The 22012-nt window shown below is 44.4% G+C and overlaps 1 protein-coding gene across 1 annotated transcript in view; it reads left to right on the top strand.

Annotated features, from left to right (window-relative positions):
* Positions 1 to 16366: 16366 nt before the first annotated feature.
* The window catches only part of ALOX5 (arachidonate 5-lipoxygenase), a 68116-nt gene continuing 62470 nt past the window's right edge, over positions 16367 to 22012 (top strand). Inside the window, exon 1 of the mRNA XM_074232586.1 lies at positions 16367 to 16530. Within this exon, the coding sequence (XP_074088687.1) occupies positions 16381 to 16530 (150 nt within the window). The 5' untranslated portion in view covers positions 16367 to 16380. The remainder of the gene's footprint in view (positions 16531 to 22012) is intronic.

The following is a 22012-nucleotide window of genomic DNA, read 5'->3' as shown; positions in this document are numbered from 1 at the left end:
GGGAGATGGGGGGGAGGCATATATTTTCAGACTTTTGGGATAGATTAATCAGGTTTGCTGATTTTCCTCTTCTTTTTCTTTAAAATTATTATACAAAATTATTTTTTTGGAGAGGAGTTATACTAGGGAATTTTGTGCCATATCAAAATTTTGTTTTTAAATGACATGTTGGATTTTACAACCAGTAAATATTTGAGGTAGAATTCCACCTCTGGTTTTCCTGACTCAAGATCCAGCACACTACTCCCTACTTGCTCCAGCTATAACATAGAAGATACATAGATTCACCGTTGCTGGTTTGGGTCCTTTCAGTCAAAAATACAACTCTTCCATGCTGTACGTTTGGGGAATGGGGAAAACAAATAGTCATCTTTAAGGGAAATGAACAAGTCCAGAGAAAGAGGACTGAGAATATTTGTCCTTGTCAAAGAAGACATGCACAAGAATTGGATTTGAGTGAGGGGGGCTGTGCTATCACCAGCCACATTTCCTCCAGAGCCATCTGGGTCCTGTGGCCAGATATGAATCAGGATGACTGGAGATGGCCTTGGATGCAAGGCAGTCAGGGTGAAGTGACTTGCCCAAAGTCATACGGTTAGAGTCAAGGGCCTGAGCTGGATTCAAACTCCTGTCCTCCTGACTCCAAAGCCCATACTCTATCCATTGCACCAGGCTCAAACGAAAAAGTCTTGAATCAAAAGGGTAACCAGAAAATTGAGCAGGAATTAATCTAGTTCTGATAAGAGCCATGTAACGAATGCCACCAACAGCAGAGGGTGCTGTGAGCGGCTGCGGGCCGGCTTAGTCTGGTGAACTTTGCCTTGGCTCTGCCCACCAGGTGGTGAGAAAGATATGGTGCATATACGTTAATAAGACATGCATATCATTGACATGTGAGCACACATATTGAAAAGCCTAACAGCAAAAACACTGCACAGTATGGTTGCGTAAACAACCCCGAAGACCACGCATACAAAGCATACATTACATAGACTCCAATGATGGCCATCATTTGGGTCCCCATCTTTGTGTTGGGAGGATGTATTTGTGTCGTTGTCAAGCCACCCTCCCCACACCAACCCCCGGCCACTTCATTATGTTTCTGTCATACTTTTTAACTGAGCGATCTCTGTCATACTTGTGGGACTCTGGCCAAAGCCGACTAAGATTTCCTGGGGTTTACAGGCCCCAAATCACTCTGGTTCTCTTTGATTGGGCAACAGTGGTCTCAGGCTAAGCCCACTTGGTCACTGTTTGGGCTCTGATTGGTTCAGAGTGAATTCAAACAGGAATTGTTTTTGTTCTGGCCAGAAACCCTGAAGGTTTTCCCCTCCTGCAATGATGTTTTTTTCCTGGACTATGCAAAAGAGGCTCCTTGCTTCTTTTCTTCCTCATCTACCTTAATCCCTGAGATTACTCTCCCAACTGTTTTTCCTTCTTTTTTTTGCCTTAGTCAAATTGTGACCTGGGAAATAACCTAGCTTTTAAAAGTCAGGGTCTCCCCTTGAATCCAGGGCCATCCCCAATTGTCCAGATCCTTATCTGACCTCTGGACTCAGATGACTAGAGAAGAAAGTGAAGCTAGTGACTTCGCATAGCATCCCCTCACTTAAATCCCACTCACCTGCTAGTCACATAATCACCTACCTGGTGAAAGACAACAATTGAATTTATTTTGGAAAAAACATTTAAGCAAAATACTAGACTAAATATAACATTAGTATCAAACTAATAGCCAAATGTATTACAGATTGAGGGTGTTTTTGACTCGGGATCTGCTGATCTGAAAAGTTGAGACCTCTGCATTGGCCTCTATTTCTTCACCAGGTAGGGATTGAGTCTCAAGACATCAAGGATCTGTCCATAAGTCATCTCAGTTTTCTGGTGAAACAAATCACAGGTACTTGCGGTTGATCACTGGCTTATTCCACTGTAGCAGTCCGGCTAGTTTGTATAGGTCACCAGTAGGAGAGTAGCAGTCTAGTGGCTGCCTCAGCTATCAGGGGCTTGGAGATCAGCCACAGGCTTTCTCACCTGGGTGACTGCCCTCAGCACTGCATGAGTCTCTTGGGTTTTCCCAAAGAGAGGAGACTTGTTATCAGGGAACCTTCAAGTTCACATGGAGAGAGTCTACGTATTGGATCCATAAGCCCTCATGTCCTCTTGCTCGGCAAGTCCACCAGCTGGGAGGGGCTGAGCCATACATCCTCCTCCCAGGAGAGGATTTGTAGTCCCTGTGAATACATGGGCTACACCTGAATATCTTCAAATTTATTTCTTGAGCATCCATACTCTGAATTAGCTGTCCTCTGTGCTGAACCTTTATGGGGAATTTAAGGCTCTGTGTCCCACTCAGTCGTCTTTATTGTTGTCATTTCAGTTGTGCCCAATCCTCATGATCCCATTTGGGGTTTCCTTGGCAAAGACACTGGAGTGATTCACCACTTCCTTCTCCAGCTCATTTGAAGGTGGGGAAACAGGCAAAAAGGGTCAAGTGATTTGCCCAGGGTCACTCAGGTAGCAAGTGTTTGAGACTGGATCTGAACTCAGGTCTTCTTGACTTAGCATCCATGCTCTATCCACTGCATTAGCTGCCCAACCAAGCACTTTGTATTTCTTTTGAATATATCCTATATTTACTTAGATGTAAACATGTGTGTCCTTCCCCCATCCACTAGATTGTAAGCTCCTTGAGGGCAAGAGTGAGCTTCCTTTTGTATGTGTATACTTAGCACCAGCACAGCGTAGCTTTTAGTTTATGCTTGCTGATTAATTGTCTAATCATAATTTAACATAATATAAACATATACCAAAGTTCAACTGCCTAATGTAATATATGTGCATTGCATATTAGCACAGAAATGCTGTATATAGTATATGAGCAGCAATTGCCCAAAACACATCTCATATGAGACATTACACACTATCACGTAAGAATTGCAATAAGTCCCATGCAGAAATAGACTATATGTCCACAGATCGATAGCATAATATGGGCAATGTAATCAAAAGCATAGCACAATAAAAATATTGCATAGAAAACATACCAATCAAATGACACGTGAGACCACATTTTGGTTACATACAAAACATATATTTACTCAGCAATGGGTATCATTTGGAAATAGAGGTAAAAATGAGTCCGGTTCTCTGTAGGCACCCTAATTCAATCTGTTCCTTGGCTCAAAACACTTCTACAATGACCTCCTAAACTTGGGGTGTCTGTTGATACTCTGCCTCTTTGGCATCTCCATTACTGGGGTAGCTCTGCCAAAAAAAAGACTATTTAATGGAGAACTCACACAGGACAAGTACTTATGGAGGTCAGCAAAAGCGAAACAAGGACACCCAAGGTCTCTCTTAAGAACTTTGGAACTCATTGTGCCCCATGGGAGACCCTGGCACAGGACCGCCCAGTTTGGTGTGCCCTCAAGAAGAGGAGCTGTGCTCCATGAGCAAAGCAGAATGGAAGTGGCTCAAAGGAAACACGAGATTTGCAAGTGTAGAGAATCCACCCCAGGGGTTCACATGGACTATTTGTGTCCAACTTTCAGTGGAGCCTTCTGAGCTCATATTGATCTGATCAGCCACAGTCAGACTCAACACAGGGATGCTATTTTGGTCCTCTTTCAAGGGAGGGCCTCTGGATTCAACCTTCCTGGCTTTGGTTTCCTGGATCATGAGATGGTAGAAATCCATATCATTTCAAAATCATCCTAGCTCCAGCTGGATCCCGGCAGCCAGCTGGGATCCTGGGTAGAAACCATTCTCTCCAAATCATTACTGCAAGGCCAAACCACCTGGCAAGGTCTTCCAGGGGACTGGGGCAGCACTTAGGAATGTCACTGTCCCTGACCACATTAGCATGGCATCTCTCCCTCTGTCCCTTTAGGACAGGTATGTCCAACCCAGCCCTTGGGCTGCACGTGGCCCTCAAAGCCCATTATGTGACCCATTTGGCGAAACCAGAAAACGAAGGAGCCGGTGTGCATGTGCACTGTTGCTACATCACAGACTAGCTATTTCATTGAACTAATGCCATCAGTCTCACAGACCCCCGTCTATGGGACCTCCTACATATAGAGGAATTGGAGTCTTTGTTTTTAAATGTTATGTAACTCACCCAATCACAACAGACAACTTTATTGTATGCAGAATTGCCATTTTGTCACAAGGCTTTCAGAGAGATTTGAAGATTGTAGAAAACACCAACTGCATGTCAGTATATTTGATGCTTCACTCTCAGTTGCTATCAAACCTGCCTGCAAACTTGTAAACAGAATGGCTAGAGTTGCAATATAATTTTCAACTTAAAGAAAACCTTTATTCCAGTGTCTTTATTTATAAGTTGTACTTACCTAAAGAAGAATATCCAGCACTTCACTGACACACCTTGTTCATGTTACCTCCTTTGGGGAGTACATATATTCGTGGGCAACTGTTTCCTGTATGAAGCATACAAAAGTAAAAATAGGATAAAAATTTCAGTTGAGCATCTCGGAAATATTCTTCACATTGCTACAACTTCTATCAAACTAGATATAGAGGCATTAATATCAAAAAAGTAGGCTGTGTTTGCTTTAAAAATGACATGTTCTATGGGAATGATGTAAAGACTAACAAATTGTGGGGGTGGGGGAGGGAAGCAAGATTGGGGGAAATTGTAAAACTCTAAGTAAAACCTTTCTAAAATTAAAATAAAGACTGAAATAAAGCATATCTCCCCTCAAAATGACATGTTCTTATTTTTGTTTAAAAAGTAAATGTTTCATTATTTTTATTTTTATTATACTTTATTACATTTCATTATACTTTATTGCATCATTACATTTTATTATATTCATTGGTTGCATTGTAGTCAAAAATAAATAATAAATTTTATATGCAGAAAAAAAATAAATTCTATGTACAACCCTTGATAATTTTGGTTGGGCGATGCAGGCCAGAATTGCTAAAAGGTTAGATACTAATGCTTTAGGAGAAGAACAAAACCATGGGAAGTAGCCATTGCCTCCTATCAATCAGAATCTTCCAAAAGGTAAAAGTTTGGGAGAGGGACCAGGGAAATAAGTTGCCACATGCTCAATTGCCAGTTTTTCTTTCCCAGTGTCCTTGAGATATGGCAGGCAGCATGGTATAGCAGAGAGAGAGAGAACGAGCTCAAAGCCAGGAATACTTGGGTTCGAATCCCACCCTGACCTTAGCAACGCCACTCAGCCTCTCAGTGCTCTAGGAAGCTCTGATTATGAGTCACAGAGAAGGGGCTGATGTCCTTTGGTTGAGGCGGCAGAGCTCCCACAGGAACTCTCCACACCATTGAAGACACTGGTCTGGCCCTTATCCTTGCCCCCAGTGACAGGTCACAAATGGGAACCTTCGTAGTCGGAGCTTAATAGATGATTCTTCTCTTCATGTTACTGTGCTCAGGGCATCTGTCACCTATGGGGGAAGATTAGAACCACACCTTCTGCTCCTCCACAAAGTTGAGGTTCTAGCAGATACAAAGAAAAATGGAGCAGGTGAGGGTGGAGTAAGTCCCAACAATGCAATGGAAGAAACAGCACCAAAAGTGACCGGCATAAATACTGTTCTCATTCAAAACCAACCTGAGCCAGCATCCTGTCATGGCAGGTAAATACAAGCCATCACGCCAGGCCCCTGTGGCTCATGATAGGATGCCTTTGGCAGAGGCCTTGTCTTTGGAGGATATTTTTGATAAAAGGTTTCTATTACCTCTGTCTTGCCTACCATGTTCTCTTCTTGGGGCCATAGCCATGTCTGCCTTTCACTTGTCGTCTCTATGAGATCAGGGCCCAGTGAACTGCATATATTCCTATCCATCTATGATCAGTGTGGAGAGCTAGAGGCTCCACAGATCCAGTTCAGGATTGCCACAGGGCATGGGGAACCGTGGATGAGAAGAGCAAGATAGCCAAAAAGTCATGGGACTCATCACCTGAGATGTAGCCTCCATGGAAATGGAGACAGACTGGATTGTGTAGGGCAAGGAATGCTCCTAAAGTTTTTGGTGTGCTTATGCCAAAGGTTCCAGGAGGAAGACAGAAGTTCCTACATCACCTGGTGGGGGGCAATGAGCCAGAAAAAGGAGAGGTTCCCAAAATGACCCTAGGATGCCAGTATTAGGAGGGCGCCCTGGACCCAAGGCTCACAAGTCCTACAGTTGGTATTCCAAGGATCTGTGGTTTTTCTTCCTGACAGCACCCCCTCCTCCACACCTTAGTGGAGGATCTCCAAATGTTCTGCAAGTGTCCTATGCATCCCTTAAAGTGGAGCTGTCCCCAGTTCCCATTAAATAACATCTCTCTAGTTTCACTTCTTGGATGTGGTGAACATGTCTGTTTTCTCCCTTCCAGGATCCCCCCGTGATTTCACAGAGGAACTGGACCTTGAATTATGTCATAGCAGGTAAGCTGAAATGCCTGGAGAGGAAAACCAGCTGCCAAAGCCCTTGGCATAAATAAAGGAGGTTCCACAGAGGGCCCCAGATTCCTGTGGATTTTCTATTTTTCTTCTTGCTGGTTATCACCTTTCTCCTTTCTCCAGTTCATCTCCTCACTCTCAGGGAGAAACTCATCCATAAGATCATGAAAATTTTCCCAATTCCTGATATTCTCAGCACTTAATTACACTCAGTCTTAAACTGCTTAAAAACTGCACCTCTGGGGCAGCTAGGTGGCACAGTGGATACAGCACTGGTCTTGGAGTCAGGAGGACCCGAGTTCAAATCTGACCTCAGACACTTAATAATGACCTAGCTGTGCAGCCTTGGGCGAGTCACTTAACCCCATTTGCCTTGCAAAAACCTAAAAACAAAACAAAACAAAAAGCAAAACAAAACTTCACCTGTGAGGATCTCGTCTATCCAACTAAATTGCAAATTCTCGTTTAAGAGCAAGACTTTCAGGAAGAGCCCCAAGGGAGCCGCTTCTTGACTAATCCGGAGGATGGAAGAAATGAAATGGCAAGGAGGCGGCTTCGGGGGCTTTTCTCTTGTGTTTTCATTAGTCCAGTTCTTGGGAGCAAGACTCTCTCCTAATATTTGTTCCATCCTTCCATCTTTCTCATTTCCTCATTGACAAACGTTCCCTAATGCAAAGCCCTAATGAAAGCTAAAGAGCATCAACTTTCTTGGAGCCTTGAACTATTTATCTTTTGTCATAGATCGAAATTGTTTTAAAATTAAATCTATCATATGTATGGGGTATTTTTCTGAGTACTTGGGCAGATACAAAGATAAAAAAACAAAATAATACACATTCCCAACCATAAGGAGTTTAAAGTAATTCAATAGCGTCATAGAACCTTTGACTCTCAACCTGAAAAGAGACCTAAGGGTTCGATCGACTTCTCCACAGAGGACTCCCCTCTCTGGTGTCCCTGATTAGTGATCATCCAGCTTCTGTCTGAATATCACATAAGTTCTTCTAAAGAGCCAGAATGAACAGATGAATAAATGAATGAACAAGTATTTTAGAAAGCAATATCCTGAATGTTAGGGATACAAAAATTAAAGTAAGATAAGTCAAATTGTAAAAGGTAGATAGTGCCTGCCTTCATGACACATTTTAATGGGGGATGCTGCGTGTGTGTGTGTGTGTGTGTGTGTGTGTGTGTGTGTGTGTGTAAAAGGGTGGCCAAGGAAGGGGTTTTTGGTTTGAGAAGTAACAAAGATGATGAGTGTAGTCATAGGAGAGTTGCTTGACATGTCCTTTTTAGTAGCAGTGACAATATTGATTGGATTACAGTTCCAGAGAGGGCTTGTTTGATATGATGGGCCATGGGATTTATGCACCAATTGCCTGACATGGTTCTTTTTTCTGTTCTTTTTTTTTTTTTTTGCTTTATTTTGTGAGCCAGTGGGGTTGAGGGACTTGCCCAAGATCATGCAGCTAGTAACTATTAAGAGTCTAAGACTGGGGCAGCTAGGTGGGGCAGTGGATAGAGCACTGGCCCTGGACTCAGGAGTACCTGAGTTCCAATTCTGTCTCAGACACTTAATAATGACCTAGTGGTGTGGCCTTGGGCAAGCCACTTTAACCCCATTGCCTTGCAAAAACCTAAAAAAAAAAGAGTCTAAGACTGTATTTGAACTCAGGTCCTCCAAGGCTGGTGCTCTATCCACTGTACTACCTAGCTGCTCCTTGACATAGGTTCTTAATAAATACTTGTTAAATCACATTTAATATTCCTAACAATTCTATGAGATAAATATTACAGGTATTATTGACCCCATTTTACAGGTGAGGAAACAGAACTTCAAAGCTAGTAAGTGATAGAATCAAGATTCAAACTCGGGTCTCTCCCAATGTATCCTTAAAGTAGTTTTTTATCTATATCTATGTGCATGTATGTGCATATAGAGATATAAATATAGGAAAAAATCAGTTACCAGGAAAAGACATTGCCCTTGTTATACTGAATTGTTTAAATGATGGCACTGGACTGAGAATTTAACCATCCAAAATGACTCCATTTTGTTTCCTGGGAATTTTATGACTTTATATTTGAGATAACGATTAAAAAGAAAAGATAAATGAAAGTAAAATCAATGGAGTGTAATATAATATTTTCATAATGTAAATACAAAGGCTGAAGTAAAGCAAATCATAATAAAATGGGATGTTTTAAATGGAGCCAGTGTGTTCCATGTGCAAATTTCTGGTGGCACTGAAAGCCTGGGCATGTGCACAATATGCTCAGTCCAATGTCCATCATGGCTTCATTCCTTCTTGAGCTTGCTCAAGAGGTTAGATCTCCCAGCCTCAAGAAACATGCTTAGCCCACCTTCTACAGCTCAGCCTCTGGGTCAGGAACCTCTCTGAGAGCTCATCCAGCCCAGCTCCTTCATTTTCTAGACTTATACTTGTGTATCCTGTTAACCTTTCATATGAATGAGCTTAGCTTCCCCATCTTGATTTTAATTTCCTTTTGGGTGAAAGCTACTATATACATTTTATCTGCCTCATCATCTGGCAGTATCACCCAATAATCCATTATAGAAAAGGCTGTTCAAAAATAATGTTATACTTAGTATATGAATTCACATGATAAGATATTAAAATAAGTACATATGGGCTTACTGCCTTCAACCTCCTTTCTCTTACTTTATGTAATGCCCAATGAGAACTCAGATATTTGAATGGATTTAATTCCTCAAATGGTATAGGATGGTATTCATAGTGCCATTTTGATGTTTTAAAAAAAAAATACTTTTCTCTCCAGTTACATTTAAGCAATTTAAGCATTTTTAAAAAAAGTTTTGGGGCAGCTAGGTGGTATAGATCGAGCATTGGCCCTGGAGTCAGGAGGACCTGAGTTCAAATCCAACCTCAGATAATGATTACTTAACTCTGTAACCTTGGGCAAGTTATTTAACCCCATTGCCTTGCCAAAAAAAAAAACAAAAAACCCAAGACCCCCCAAAAAAATTAAAAAAAAAAGTTTTGAGTTCCAAATTCTCTTTTTCCTTCCCTCCCTTTCCCTCTTCCCTGAGACAGTAAGCAGTCATTAGAGATTATGCGCATAGGCAGCACCATTTTGAAAGAACATTGAAAAACTGGAATGCATTCTAAGAAAGGGTCTTTGAGATAATGTTTCATGAGAACCAGTTGAAGTCTCTAAGGTCATTTAGCTTGGAGAAAAGAACCCTTTGGGTAACGAAAAACTACCTTCCAACCTTTGAAAGGCTATGACATGGAGGAAAAAGTGAATTTATTTGGCTTGGCCTCTGAGAGCAGAACCAGAAACAATGACTAGGCAGAAGCCACAGTGGCTTGATGTCAGGGAAAACTCCCAAGCAATTAAAACAAGAGAAAGTGAACTGAGTTACTAGAGGAGGTTATGGGTTTCCCCCTCAATGGGGTCTTCAGATGGGAACTATAGGGCTCCTTCTCAGGTATTTTTTAGATGGGGGGGTCTTGGTCAAATACAGAACTAAACTAGGTGTTTTCTGATGTCCTTTATAGCTCTGAGGTTCTGTGATTCAATCAATAGTCTGCTCTGAGCAGATTTTAACTGAGCTTAAGTGAGATGTAATTCCCCCTATGATACTGAAATGAATGATGAGCCAAGTTTCAATTGATATTTCACAAATAGGGGGGCGGCTAGGTGGTGCAGTGGATAAAGCACCGGCCCTGGAGTCAGGAGTACCTGGGTTCAAATCCGGTCTCAGACACTTAATAATTACCTAGCTGTGTGCCTTGCATTTGCCTTGCAAAAGCCTAAAAAAACAAACAAACAAAAAAAAAAAACCCTGATATTTCACAAATAAGAGGACTGAACATATTTAAGACACAAAGAGTTAGGGGAAGCTAGGTGGCATAGTGGATAAAACACCAGCCCTGGAGTCAGGAGGACCTGACTTCAAATCTGACCTTAGATACTTAATAATTACCTAGCTGTGTGGCCTTGGGCAAGTCACTTAACCCTGTTTGCCTTGCAAAAACCTAAAAAAAAAAAAAGACACAAAGAGTTTAACTAGACAGGATGTTTTACATCTGGAAAACTTTTGTAAGAATAGTGGCATATTGTAGGAAGTACAAATTTTTTCTTACATTTTTAAATAACTCAATAAGGATTTATTAAGCATTGACTGTACTCCAGTCACTGGAGATACAAAGAAAGGCAAAAGACCTTGCTTTCAAGGAACAAATAATCTAATGAGAGAGACTATGTGCAACACATGCATACAGATGAGCTAGATAGAGAATAAATTAGATATAATAGTCAGAGCGAAAGCACTAACATTAAACAGAATCAAAAGACAGAGTAAATTTGGCAGATACACTAGATTAAGTGATATAGATGGTTTTTTTAAAATTTAAATTGATTTCTTAATGGATTAGAAATTAATGGGGGTGGCTAGGTGTTGCAGTGTGGATAGAGCACCGGCCAGGAGTCAGGAGTACCTGAGTTCAAATCTGCCCTCAGACTCTTAATAATTACCTAGCTGTGTGGCCTTGGGCAAGCCACTTAACCCCATTTGCCTTGTAAAAACTTAAAGAAAAAAAAAGAAATTAATTGACAAATATCACATAGACCAGAAAATGGAGCTTGTCTATGAAAGTGCAAAATACACTGGATATAGCGTGTTCCTTTTTTGTACACATTATACATTAATTCTATAATAATTCTGGAAGCTTGTTTCTTTTTGCATAATAAGCATTAATTACTTGTTTTCTTTTAATCTATATTAAATTTAATGTAATAGTACAAATATCAGAATAAGAATTTATTGATCACTGATTGCCTGAACTCACTTAAAAGTATTTATTTTTGTTAGGTGGCAAAGTGTTAATTAGGAGCAAAGGGATCCTTCTTCATTTGAGTGAGGGGATTTGGTTATCCCTTGAGAAATGTGTATGGAAAAAGAAGAGAGTGGAGAATCAGGAGACATTTCCAGGTTTGGCAGTGGAGAGGAGCCAGGAAGGTCTAGGTGGTCAAGGAGCAACCTGCAAAATGGAGAAAGAGAAAGTAGGACTGAGCTGTAGTAGAGAAGGAAGGGAACTGTTTGGGAAGGTCATCATTCTCTAAGCAGTTCGGAGTAAAAGATTCCAGCTGGTGCCTCCACTCTGCTAACTTCTTCAAGAACAGAGGGCAGTTCTAGAGTAGGTCTGTTCTTTCTCCAGTTTCCCCTTCCTTGTGCCTAATTATCAATAGACTGTATCAATAGACACAAACACAGCTGCTTACTCAAACTTCCCTGGTAATCTGAATTTTGCCTTAACCCTAAGTGAGCCAGAGGCTAATAAAAGATAAATAGAAATGAAGGCAGAAAGCCCAACTTCAGCTTAAATGATAGAAATTTTGTTACTTGAGGACTTGGAGTGCTGCTATTCCTAGCTTTTCATTTAACATTAACTCCTTAAAATAAGGAAGTGGTTATATTATATATAGGCCTAAAGGAGCTTATTTTAGTGTCAGAGGTTATACTGACATTGCCTCTCTTTGTGTGTGCCCCTCTGAAGCTCCCTCTGGTTTTTGTTTCATTGATCGCTCCCCATCATGCACTCCTCTACTCTCCACCTCCTCCACATTAAAAAACTATCTTATAACCAAAGTATAGTAAAGCAAAACAAAGTTGTATTGAAATAGTTGTATCTAGAAATATATGTCTCATTCTGCTTTTACCATTTTGCCTGAGCTCTCCCATCAAGAGACCAGCAGGGTGGAGCCAAGATTGGTCATTGCACTGATCAGCCTTAAATTTTTCAGTTGCTTTTCTTTATGATGCTGTCATTCTAACAATTATTCTCCTGATTCTGCTTATTTCACTTTCCATCAGTTCACATAAATTTCCCTAGTTTCTCTGTCATCCATTTCATCATTTCTCACGGTGCAATAATATTCCATTAATTCATAAAAAATAATTTGCTCAGCCATTCTATGGTGGATAACTACCTCCACTCAGTTTCCAGCTTTTTGCTATGAAAAAAATCCTGCTACAAATATTTTAAATAAATGGATCCTTTCCCTGTCTTCAACCTCTTTAAGGTTTATGCTCTGCAGCAAGGTGGCACAGTGGATAGACTTCAGGACCTGGAGTCAGGAAGACTTGAGTGCAAATTCCACCTCAGACACCTACTAGCTCTATGACAAGTCATATCACTTCAGTCTCCTCCTCAGTACATTGGGCTAACCTCCTTCTCAGGGATGTTGTGAGCATCAGGTAAGATAATAATTGTACAGTGCTTGGCATATAAGTAAGCACAAATATGAGTGGTTTTTCATATCCTAGTTAGTAGCATAGTTTAGGTTCTTTTGGGGTAGAGTTCCAAATTGTTTTCCAGAATGATTGGACTAATTCATACTTCCATAGATAATGCATTACTATGCCTGTTTCCCCATAGCCCCTCCAATAATTGTCATTTTCTTTCTTCTCATCTTTGCCAATTTAATGCAGGGGTATGTTAGAGTTGCTTTAATCTGCATTTCTCTTATAATGAGTGACAGAGTATTTTTGCTAAGATTTTTAATAGCCTGGATTTCTTTCCTACAAAGCTACCTCTTCATATCATTTGACTATTTAGCTTTGGAGGAATGACTCCTATTCTTATATATTTTCATAAATTTTCTCTATATTGGATATCAGATCTTTATCAGATTCTACACAGACACACACACACACACACACACACACACACACCTGTTTCCATTCTAATTCTTCTGGAAGTTTTTATGATATTCAGGATGATGATGATGATGATGATGATGATGATGATGATGATGATCTAAGTATAATTTCTCTCAGGCTGATTTCCAATTTTCTCAGCAGTTTTAGTTAAGTTTTTGTTCAAAGTACTTACCCTAGTAGCAAAAAATCTTTATAATCACACACATCTGTATTTATTTCCATAGAGAAGATTGTATTATAGCATTCATATAATCTTGTGAGCATCTTGGTAAAGAGAATACACATGAAAAGGTGCTGCAATCAGTACTTGAAATTATAATAATATTCCATATAATCTAGAGTAATTTTGCAAGAAGAACTTTTTTAATTTAGTATTTCATTTTCCCGCAGTTACACATAGAAGTTTTAACATTCATTTTAAAAACTGGGTTCCAAGTTCTCTCCCTTCCTCCCTTTCTAACCCTCATTTAGAAAGTGAGCCATTTGATATAGCTATAAATGTGTGATCATGCAAAACAGTGCCATAAGAGTCATGTTGTAAGAGAAAACAGACCCCTTCCCCCACCAAAAAAAAAATCTCAAAAAACAAAGTTTAAAAAAACTATACTTTAATCTGGATTCAGACATTGGGAATAATTTTTAATGTAATTTCTTTTTTATCTCTTTTGACTAGATTTTCTTGGTAATGTACATTAAGGCTAAGGATTTTGTGTATTTATCTTACATCCTGCTCCTTTATTGAAACTATTATTCATTTTTTCTTATTTTTAGTTGAATCTCTAGGATTCTCTAATGAAGCTATCAAATAACCTGCAGTAAAACAATTGTCTATGCTTTGTCTTCGTATTCTCTTTCTTCTTCTTTTTTCCTTTTTTTAAGGATTTTGCAAGGCAGTGGGGTTAAGTGGCTTGCCCAAGGCCACACAGCCAGGTCATTATGAAGTGTCTGAGGCCGGATTTGAACCCAGGTCCTCCTGACTCCAGAGCTGGTGCTCTATCCACTGTGCCACCTAGCCCCCCCACCCCCATCTTCTCATTCTCAGTATGCCTTATTGCTATAACTAGTATTTCTAGAACTATGTAAAATAATAATGTAACAGTGAACACCCTTAATTTACCCTTGATCTCTTCCAAAAGTCCTCTAGTGATCAGTGCTCAGGGATTCTCCCATAGCTAGCTAGGTGGTGCAGTGGATAGAGCACTGACCTTGGAGGATGAGAGTTGCACTCCAGCCTCAGACACTTGCCACTTACTAGCTGTGTGACCTTGGGCAAATCACTTAACCCCGTCTACCTCACATCCATGGCCATCTGCAGTGGTCCTGGTTCCTACCTGATCACTAGATGCAGATGTCTCCAGGGAAGAAAGTGAGGCTGGTGACTTAGCACAGCCTCTCCTCACTCAAATCCAATTCAGGCGCTTGCCATGGCATCACCTCCCTGATGTCACCGTCTCCTTTGAGAATGAAGGACAAACCAGCAGCAGCAGCTCACTGTGGTCCCCAAACTGCCTTTCCCCTTTCCCAGCAGCCTGGCAGCTTGCTAGCTGGGTTTGTTTGCCCATGGGGTGCCTTTCGCCTGCCTAGGAAAGGGGGAGGTTGTGTGATTAGAGACTGGGCACATGGAATAGAGCCACCTTAGGATGCAGGATGAAGAGCTCTGAAGTGACAGTCGGATTCACTGCGGGCTCCCCCACCTCTCTGCCCCCCCTTGGGAGTTGGTGGCCTTCCCTGGGGGGCGGGTCACCCCGGCTCTGGCCGCCTCAGCCACCATGCACTTTCTCCTGTTCGCGGGTGGCAGCTTGGGGCTCCAGCCTGAGGGCAGGCCCTGGGCCGCCCTTTTGGGGGTGAGCCTCCAAGGACACTTGACAGCTGGCTGCCAGAGCCGGGCGCAGCCGGGGCCAGGGGGCTCCAGGTCTGCCCTGGGGAGCGCCTGTGCGTGTGGGGGTGCGCACACTCTGGAGGGGCGTTCAGGGGTCTAAGCCCCCCCCCCCCGGTTTTGTTTGTGTGTGGGGGGTGTGGAGGAGGGAGGCGGTGGGGCCCGGGGCTGAGGAGCGGCCGGCGGGCCCCGGAGGCCCGGCCCAGCTCGGCCTCCCGCTTCGGACTCCTCCCCGAGTCTTTGGAGCCGCCGCTTGGCCTCGCCGGGGCTCCTTGTAGAAGGAAGCCCCCCACCAGGAGCGGCCCGGGGGGCTGCCGCTCCGCGCCGACTGGGGGGGAGAGGGCCCCCAATGGTGCTGGGGGGAGGAGAGGGCCCCCAATGGTGCTGGGGGGAGGAGAGGGCCCGCAATGGTGCTGGGGGAGGAGGGAGCTCCCCAATGGTGCTGGGGGGAGGAATGGTGCTGGAGGGGGCCCCCAATGGTGCTGGGGCCCCCAATGGTGCTGGGGGAGGAGGGGGCTCCCCAATGGTGCTGGGGGCCCGCAATGGTGCTGGGGGAGGAGGGGGCTCCCCAATGGTGCTGGGGGCCCGCAATGGTGCTGGGGGAGCAGGGGGCTCCCCAATGATGGTGGGGGCCCCCAATGGTGCTGGGGGAGGAGAGGGCCCCGCAATCGTGCTGGGGGAGGAGGGGGCTCCCCAATGGTGCTGGGGGGGGTGCTGGGGGAGAGGGCCCCCAATGGTGCTGGGGGAGGAGGGGGGGCTCCCCAATGGTGCTGAGGGCCCGCAATGGTGCTGGGGGAGGAGGGGGCTCCCCAATGGTGCTGGGGGAGGAGGGGGCGCCCCAATGATGCTGGGGGCCCGCAATGGTGCTGGGGGGAGGAGGGGGCTCCCCAATGGTGCTGGGGGGGGAGAGGGCCCCCAATGGTGCTGGGGGAGGAGGGGGCTCCCCAATGGTGCTGAGGGCCCGCAATGGTGCTGGGGGAGGAGGGGGCTCCCCAATGGTGCTGGGGGAGGAGGGGGCGCCCCAATGATGCTGGGGGCCCGCAATGGTGCTGGGGGAGCAGGGGGCTCCCCAATGGTGCTGGGGGAGGAGGGGGGGCGCCCCAATGGTGCTGGGGGCCCCCAATGGTGCTGGGGGAGCAGGGGGCTCCCCACAGTGGGGCTTGGAGGTCCCGGCGGCTCGCACTGCGGGGCCCCACCGAGGGGGGCCCAGGCCGGCCGGGGCGGGGCGCCGGGCCGGGGGTGCCGGGGCGGGGCGCCGGTCCGGGGCCGCCCCCGGGCTCCGCCCCTCCCGCGCTGTCCGGGCCCGGGCCGGGCCCCGGCACGAGTCGGCCCCAGCCCGGGTCCGAGCGCCATGCCGTCCTACACCGTGACCGTGGCCACGGGCAGCCAGTGGTTCGCCGGCACCGACGACTACATCTACCTGAGCCTGGTGGGCTCCGTGCGCTGCAGCGAGAAGCACCTGCTGGACAAGCCCTTCTACAACGACTTCGAGAGGGGGGCGGTGAGTGCGGGCCGGGGTGCCGGGCCCGGGGCGCCTCAGGGAGCCCCGGGCCCCCGGCGTCAGTCGGGCGGCGCGGCAGGGCGGGCAGGCGGAGCCCCGCGCCCCGCGCCGCGCTGGGGGCCGCAGTCCCGGGCTCCGCCTGGCACAGCCGCTGTGGGTGCCGGGCCCACCCGCGGAGCTCAGGGGCACGGGCGGGGCCGCTGGGCCAGTGTGGACGGGGCGCTGGGCCTGGGTTCGCCTCCGGGCTCTGCCCCTTGAATGACTTTGGGCAACTTAATTCCTTTTTCTGGGCTTCATTTTCCTCCTACGGAAAATGAGGAGGTTGGTCGAGATGCTCTCCGAGGCCCCTTTCAGCTGCTGGCACAGTGGATAGAGCCCCGGCCCTGGAGTCAGGAGGACCCGAGTTCAAATGTGCCCTCTGATTCTCGTTGTGTGACCCCAAGCAAGTCACGCTCAGCCCGATTGCCTCATATCCAAGGTCATCTCCAGTCATACTCATCCATGTCTGGTCCCTGGACCAAGAAGGCTCAGGAGGAGAAAGTGAGGCTGGGGACTTCTCATAGTTCCCTCTTCCTCAGGTCCGGTTCATAGGCTTCTCGTGGCATCACCTCCCCGATGTCACGGTCTCCTTCAGGAATGAAGGACAGGCAGCCATCCTCCGAGCAGCCCCCGTTATTCATCTTGGCTCCCGTAGTGTCTCTCTCTGGCCAGTCTGGCAAGGAGAAGCCAACTCATGATGCTGGGCTAGATGACCGCCATGGCACCTTCCAGCTCTAAAGCCTTGGGGAGGTATTGCCATGTTTGTTTGTTTCTTAATTTATCTATTTAGTATGTTATTTTCTCCCAGTTGCACGTAAAAAACAATTTTGAACATCCGTTTCTAAAATTTTGAGTTCCAGATTCTCTCCCTCCCTCCTGCCCCACTCCCTGCTTATTGAGAAAGTAACCAACTTGATATAGGTTATAAATTCATAGTCATAAAATGCATTTTCCTATTAACCATGGTATGAAAGAAAACTTAGATTCCCCCACCCCCAAAAACAGAACCCCAAGAAAAATTCAGGAAATAACAAAGTATGTTTCGATCTTTATTCAGATACCATTAGCCCTCTCTCTGAGGATGAACAACAGTCTTTAAAGTTAATCCTTCAAAGCTGTCTTGGATCATTGGATTGCTGAGAAAAGCAAAGTCATTCATAGCAGATCATCCTACAATGTTGCTGATGCTTTGTATGAAAGGGTCTCCATAAAAAGGCCATTATCACCTTCACAAACATGGTGACATCTCATTAGAACACACAGCTGGCCCTACCTTGTAAGCGAAATGCTTTGTTTTTTAGTTTTTGCAAGGCAGTGGGGTTAAGTGGCTTGCCGAAGGTCACACAGCTAAGCAAATATTAAGTGTCTGAGGCCAGATTTGCACTCAGGTTCTCCTGACTCCAGGGCCGGTGCTCTATCCACTGTGCCACACAGCCACCCCTGGCCCTACCTTGTATATAGCCTCCACCCAGCCAGTGACCATAGGAAGGAAGAAGCAATAATGATTGCCTCTTCCTGGGGCTTGGCAGTAGACTTGATGATCTGCAAATGACCAGATCCCACCAATATCTTTTGTCTTGTCTAAATCAGCTGTGATGATGTAAAGAGGGTTGGATTTGAAGTTTAAAAAGTGGGGGTTCCAACTTTGTCTTTATGTGTCTATAGACAAAATCTTTTAACTTCTCTGAGCCTGCATTTCCTGCCTCACAAGGTCATTGCGAGAAAGTTTATCAGCATGACCATAGACATTACCTAAGACTTTTGGTCAGGGAATAGATGGTGTGTGGAACATCAGACTAAATAGTTTTCAAAAGGGATTTTAAAGAGGCCCAAAGCTTTCTCATGGGATGGGGGAAGGGGGAAAGAGGAAGGACAAAGACAGATGTGGCTACTCACTACTATTTTTTCCTCTGATCACTCTTAGGGTGATTTTCTGAAATTACCCTGTGGGAAAGAGGATAGAGAGCAGAAAATGAGGGTCTTTTTCCTGGAGGTCTTCAAGGAAAATCTAGTTGGTTCCATGAGTTGTAGGCATGACTTAGACCAACAGCCCCAAGGTCCCTTGGGATTCTTTGAGTTTGAGCCCAGAGGTAGAGGCTGCAAACTAAATCTATCTTGTCTAGAAATAATTTCCACAGCAGAGCCAAGTCAAGGAGAGACTTGGAAATTATTCAAATATTTTATTGCCAGTTCAAATCTACAAATTTTTGCAACACCTACTATATACAAGTGTTAGTGGGAGGGGGGGGGAGAAAATTAAATATGAATTAGATGGCCATTTCCCTGACTCTCAAGGAAGTTAGAGGCTACAGCAGCTAGGGAAAGTTGTAATAGGGATGTTGAACAGATCTAATCTAGATAAGTCTGTCTCTGGATCTTGGTAACTGGTGATGCTAAATGAATGAATGAATGCCACCCCCCAAAAAAGAGGTGTTTTTTCCTTCTTCTAGCTTGAATCCTCTCATTTATCCACCGTAACAGTTTAAAACAACTCGCTAAAATCCCCCCCCCTCCATGGTATTGTGGTTTAATGTTTTAATTGTGTTCTATTGATGACCCCATTTGGGGTTTTCTTGGCAAAGATTTGCCATTTCCTGGAGTGATGTGCCATTTCTTTCTCCAGCTTATTTTACAGATGAGGCAAACAGGGTGAAGTGACTTGGCCAGAATCATAGTTAGTAACTGTCTAAAGCCGGGTTTGAACTTATAAAGATGAATCTGATTCCAATCCAGGGCTGTATCCATTGAGCCACCAAGCTGCCCATCTTTGTGTTAGATAGATAGAATTGGTTGAGATTTCCTTTTCTGGATATTGTCACTCTTTTCTGGCTAAAGCTTTACAAATTTGATTCTAAATGAGAAACCCAGAACCTCACTGGAGCTCTGTGTAGTACTGCCAGAGATTGAATATCATTTTGCCTCTGCCCCTTGGGTTTTCTCAGAATGGGGTGAAGTAGTGGCCTACCAAAGGAATCCCATTTCACTATAAGCTAACATGATAGTGAGGTTTCTATAGGGTATGAGATGGAGCCTTGGAAATGATCCATTGCATTTATTTTTGCACTGATGCCTTTTGTTTTTGACATCACCTTCATCTCTAAATGTATCACTCCCTTCCTTCCTGCCCTTCCTAATAGAACTATCTTTTATAACAGAGATTTAAAAAGAAAGAGAAAAAAGTTGAGCAAAGCCAACCCCAACCCCAACCATGCAGCAAGCTTGCTGCATATCATTCACTTTAATTGACAAGCAAATGGGGGAAGAGAGTTAGAGCTGGGAGCATCTTCTATAGCTTTCCAGTTGAATCTCCCTCACTTTACAGATGAAGCAACTGAGGCCTGGAGAGAAGTGACTTACCAAAGGCAGCATAGATAATAAGTGTCAGATCCTGTTTTTAAACTCAGATCTTCTGACTCCAAGTCCAGGGTTCTTTCTAATCAATCAACAAATACTTATTAAGCACCTACTGAAGCCAAGTGCTACCCTGGCTTTTAGGAATTCAGGGACAAATGTAAAGTAGTCACTGTCTCTTAGGTAGCTTACGGTCTATAAAGGGGAGACAGGAGGAGGAGGAGGAGGATGACAGTAATGACAATAGCGAGATAGAGCACTTTAAGGTTTTTGAAACCCTTTACAGATATCTCATTGGGTCCCCAAAACAATCCTGGGAGATAGATGCTATAATAACCCCCATTTTACAGATGAGGGAACTGAGGAAGGCAAAGGTTAAGTGACTTCCCCAGAGTCACACAGCTAGTGAATATCGTAGACTATCTTAGACAATATCTTAGACAAGTCTTCTTAACTCCAGGTCCATCACTCTATCCATTGTACCACCTAGCTGCCATATGATCAATTAAAAATACAGACTATATTTTAAAAATTCCAAAAGGGTTTGGGGTGGTTTGGACAGGGAGGAAACCCACTGGTGAACCAAAAACTAGAGATGTCAGGAAAATTCTCTTGATCCTTCAGCTGAGATTTGAAGGGCAGTTTGATTTTCTGGGAGTGGAAAGTTAAGAGGGAAATATTCTAAGAATCATCAAGCCTACTCAAAAGTAGGAAGCAAAGAAATGATGAGTCTAGGGATGAGAGGAGTAATGTGTAATCAGCTGGTTGCCTGGCTGTGAAGGGCCTTAAATACCAATCTGAGAAGTTTATATTTTAACCTCAAAGAAATGGGGATCCACCAAAGCTTCTTGAGTAGAGAAGAGACATCATCATATTTTGAGCTCCAAGAATATCAGTGTGGCAGCTGTGTTGGGGATGGGTTGGGAAGGGGAGAGACTACCCGGATGCAGGGAGACAAACTGAGAGAATGTCACAATAATCTGAGCAAGACAGGATGAGGACCTAGACAAGGGTGAGTGTGGAGTACAGGAAAGGGACAGAGAAAAGGTGATGAAGTGGACTTAGCAAGACTTTGCAACTCATATAGTCATATTAATAGGATCTTTAGGTTTAGTAATCACATGGAGCCCATCTAGTTCCTTACTTTATAGATGAGAAAACTGAGGCTCACAAGGAAAGAAGACTTTCCCAGGAGTCACACACACATAAGGAGTGGGGCTGAGATTTAAACCTCGTTCCTCCACTCCTTCTTAACATCTCTTTTCAGTGCCCATTTTCCTGCCTGATATTGCCCCCCGTGGGACTTGGAATAAGTCATGTGCCCTCTCTGGGCATCCATTTCCTCAGTGGCCTCAGAGAAAGCCATAACTCTGTGCCCCTGTGCTCTCTACAATGTTTTGGAGGGGCCATTCTAGCCTTAGACTCCTTAGAGGTTATCTCTTCCCATCTTCCTCATTTTCCAGATTAAGGAACTTGATGTTCCAGGAGGTCAAATTAAGTGACTTGGCTAAGGTAACACCAGATAGTAAGGAGGATTGGCACCCAAGTCCTCAAACTCCACATCCAGCCCTCCTGCCTCCATGCTGCCACCTATGCATTTTCACATGGTGAAAAATTTTGATGACGATGATGATGCCTGTTGAGAAAAAAAAGTGAGTGATGTCTGATAAGGTGGACACACCTTCCTATTGACTTTATTTCCCCTTTGATTCTCCTCCCTCTTGCACATCCCTCTTTCCATGGAAGCATGGAAATGTTATTGGTGAATAGATAATAAGACCTCCTCTAACAGATTTTGTATGAGATTTGCATGACAAATACTCCATTTTCACATACTGAAGTCAGAGAAGGGAGAGAAAGGCTTGGGTACTCAAAAGTCCCAGACTCATGCAAACCAGCTAGGGAGACTGAGTTGCCATTGTTGAAGGGCTTATTTGTGTGGGGGTTGGGTTGAGTTGGGTTGGATTATTTTTTTATCCCTTTCAGCTTTTTTGAGAAAGATCCTGTTGATGCAAAAGGCTTTTCACATTTTCTCTTGCACAGTTCTAGAATATGGTTCCTCTTTTTCTAGCTCCAACACATTCTGATGTTT

The sequence above is a fragment of the Macrotis lagotis genome, chromosome 4, assembly GCF_037893015.1.
Source record: "Macrotis lagotis isolate mMagLag1 chromosome 4, bilby.v1.9.chrom.fasta, whole genome shotgun sequence".
NCBI classification, from domain to species: Eukaryota; Metazoa; Chordata; class Mammalia; order Peramelemorphia; family Peramelidae; genus Macrotis; species Macrotis lagotis.
Note: the sequence above shows the minus strand (reverse complement) of the source record. Positions and strands in the feature narration are given on the sequence as shown.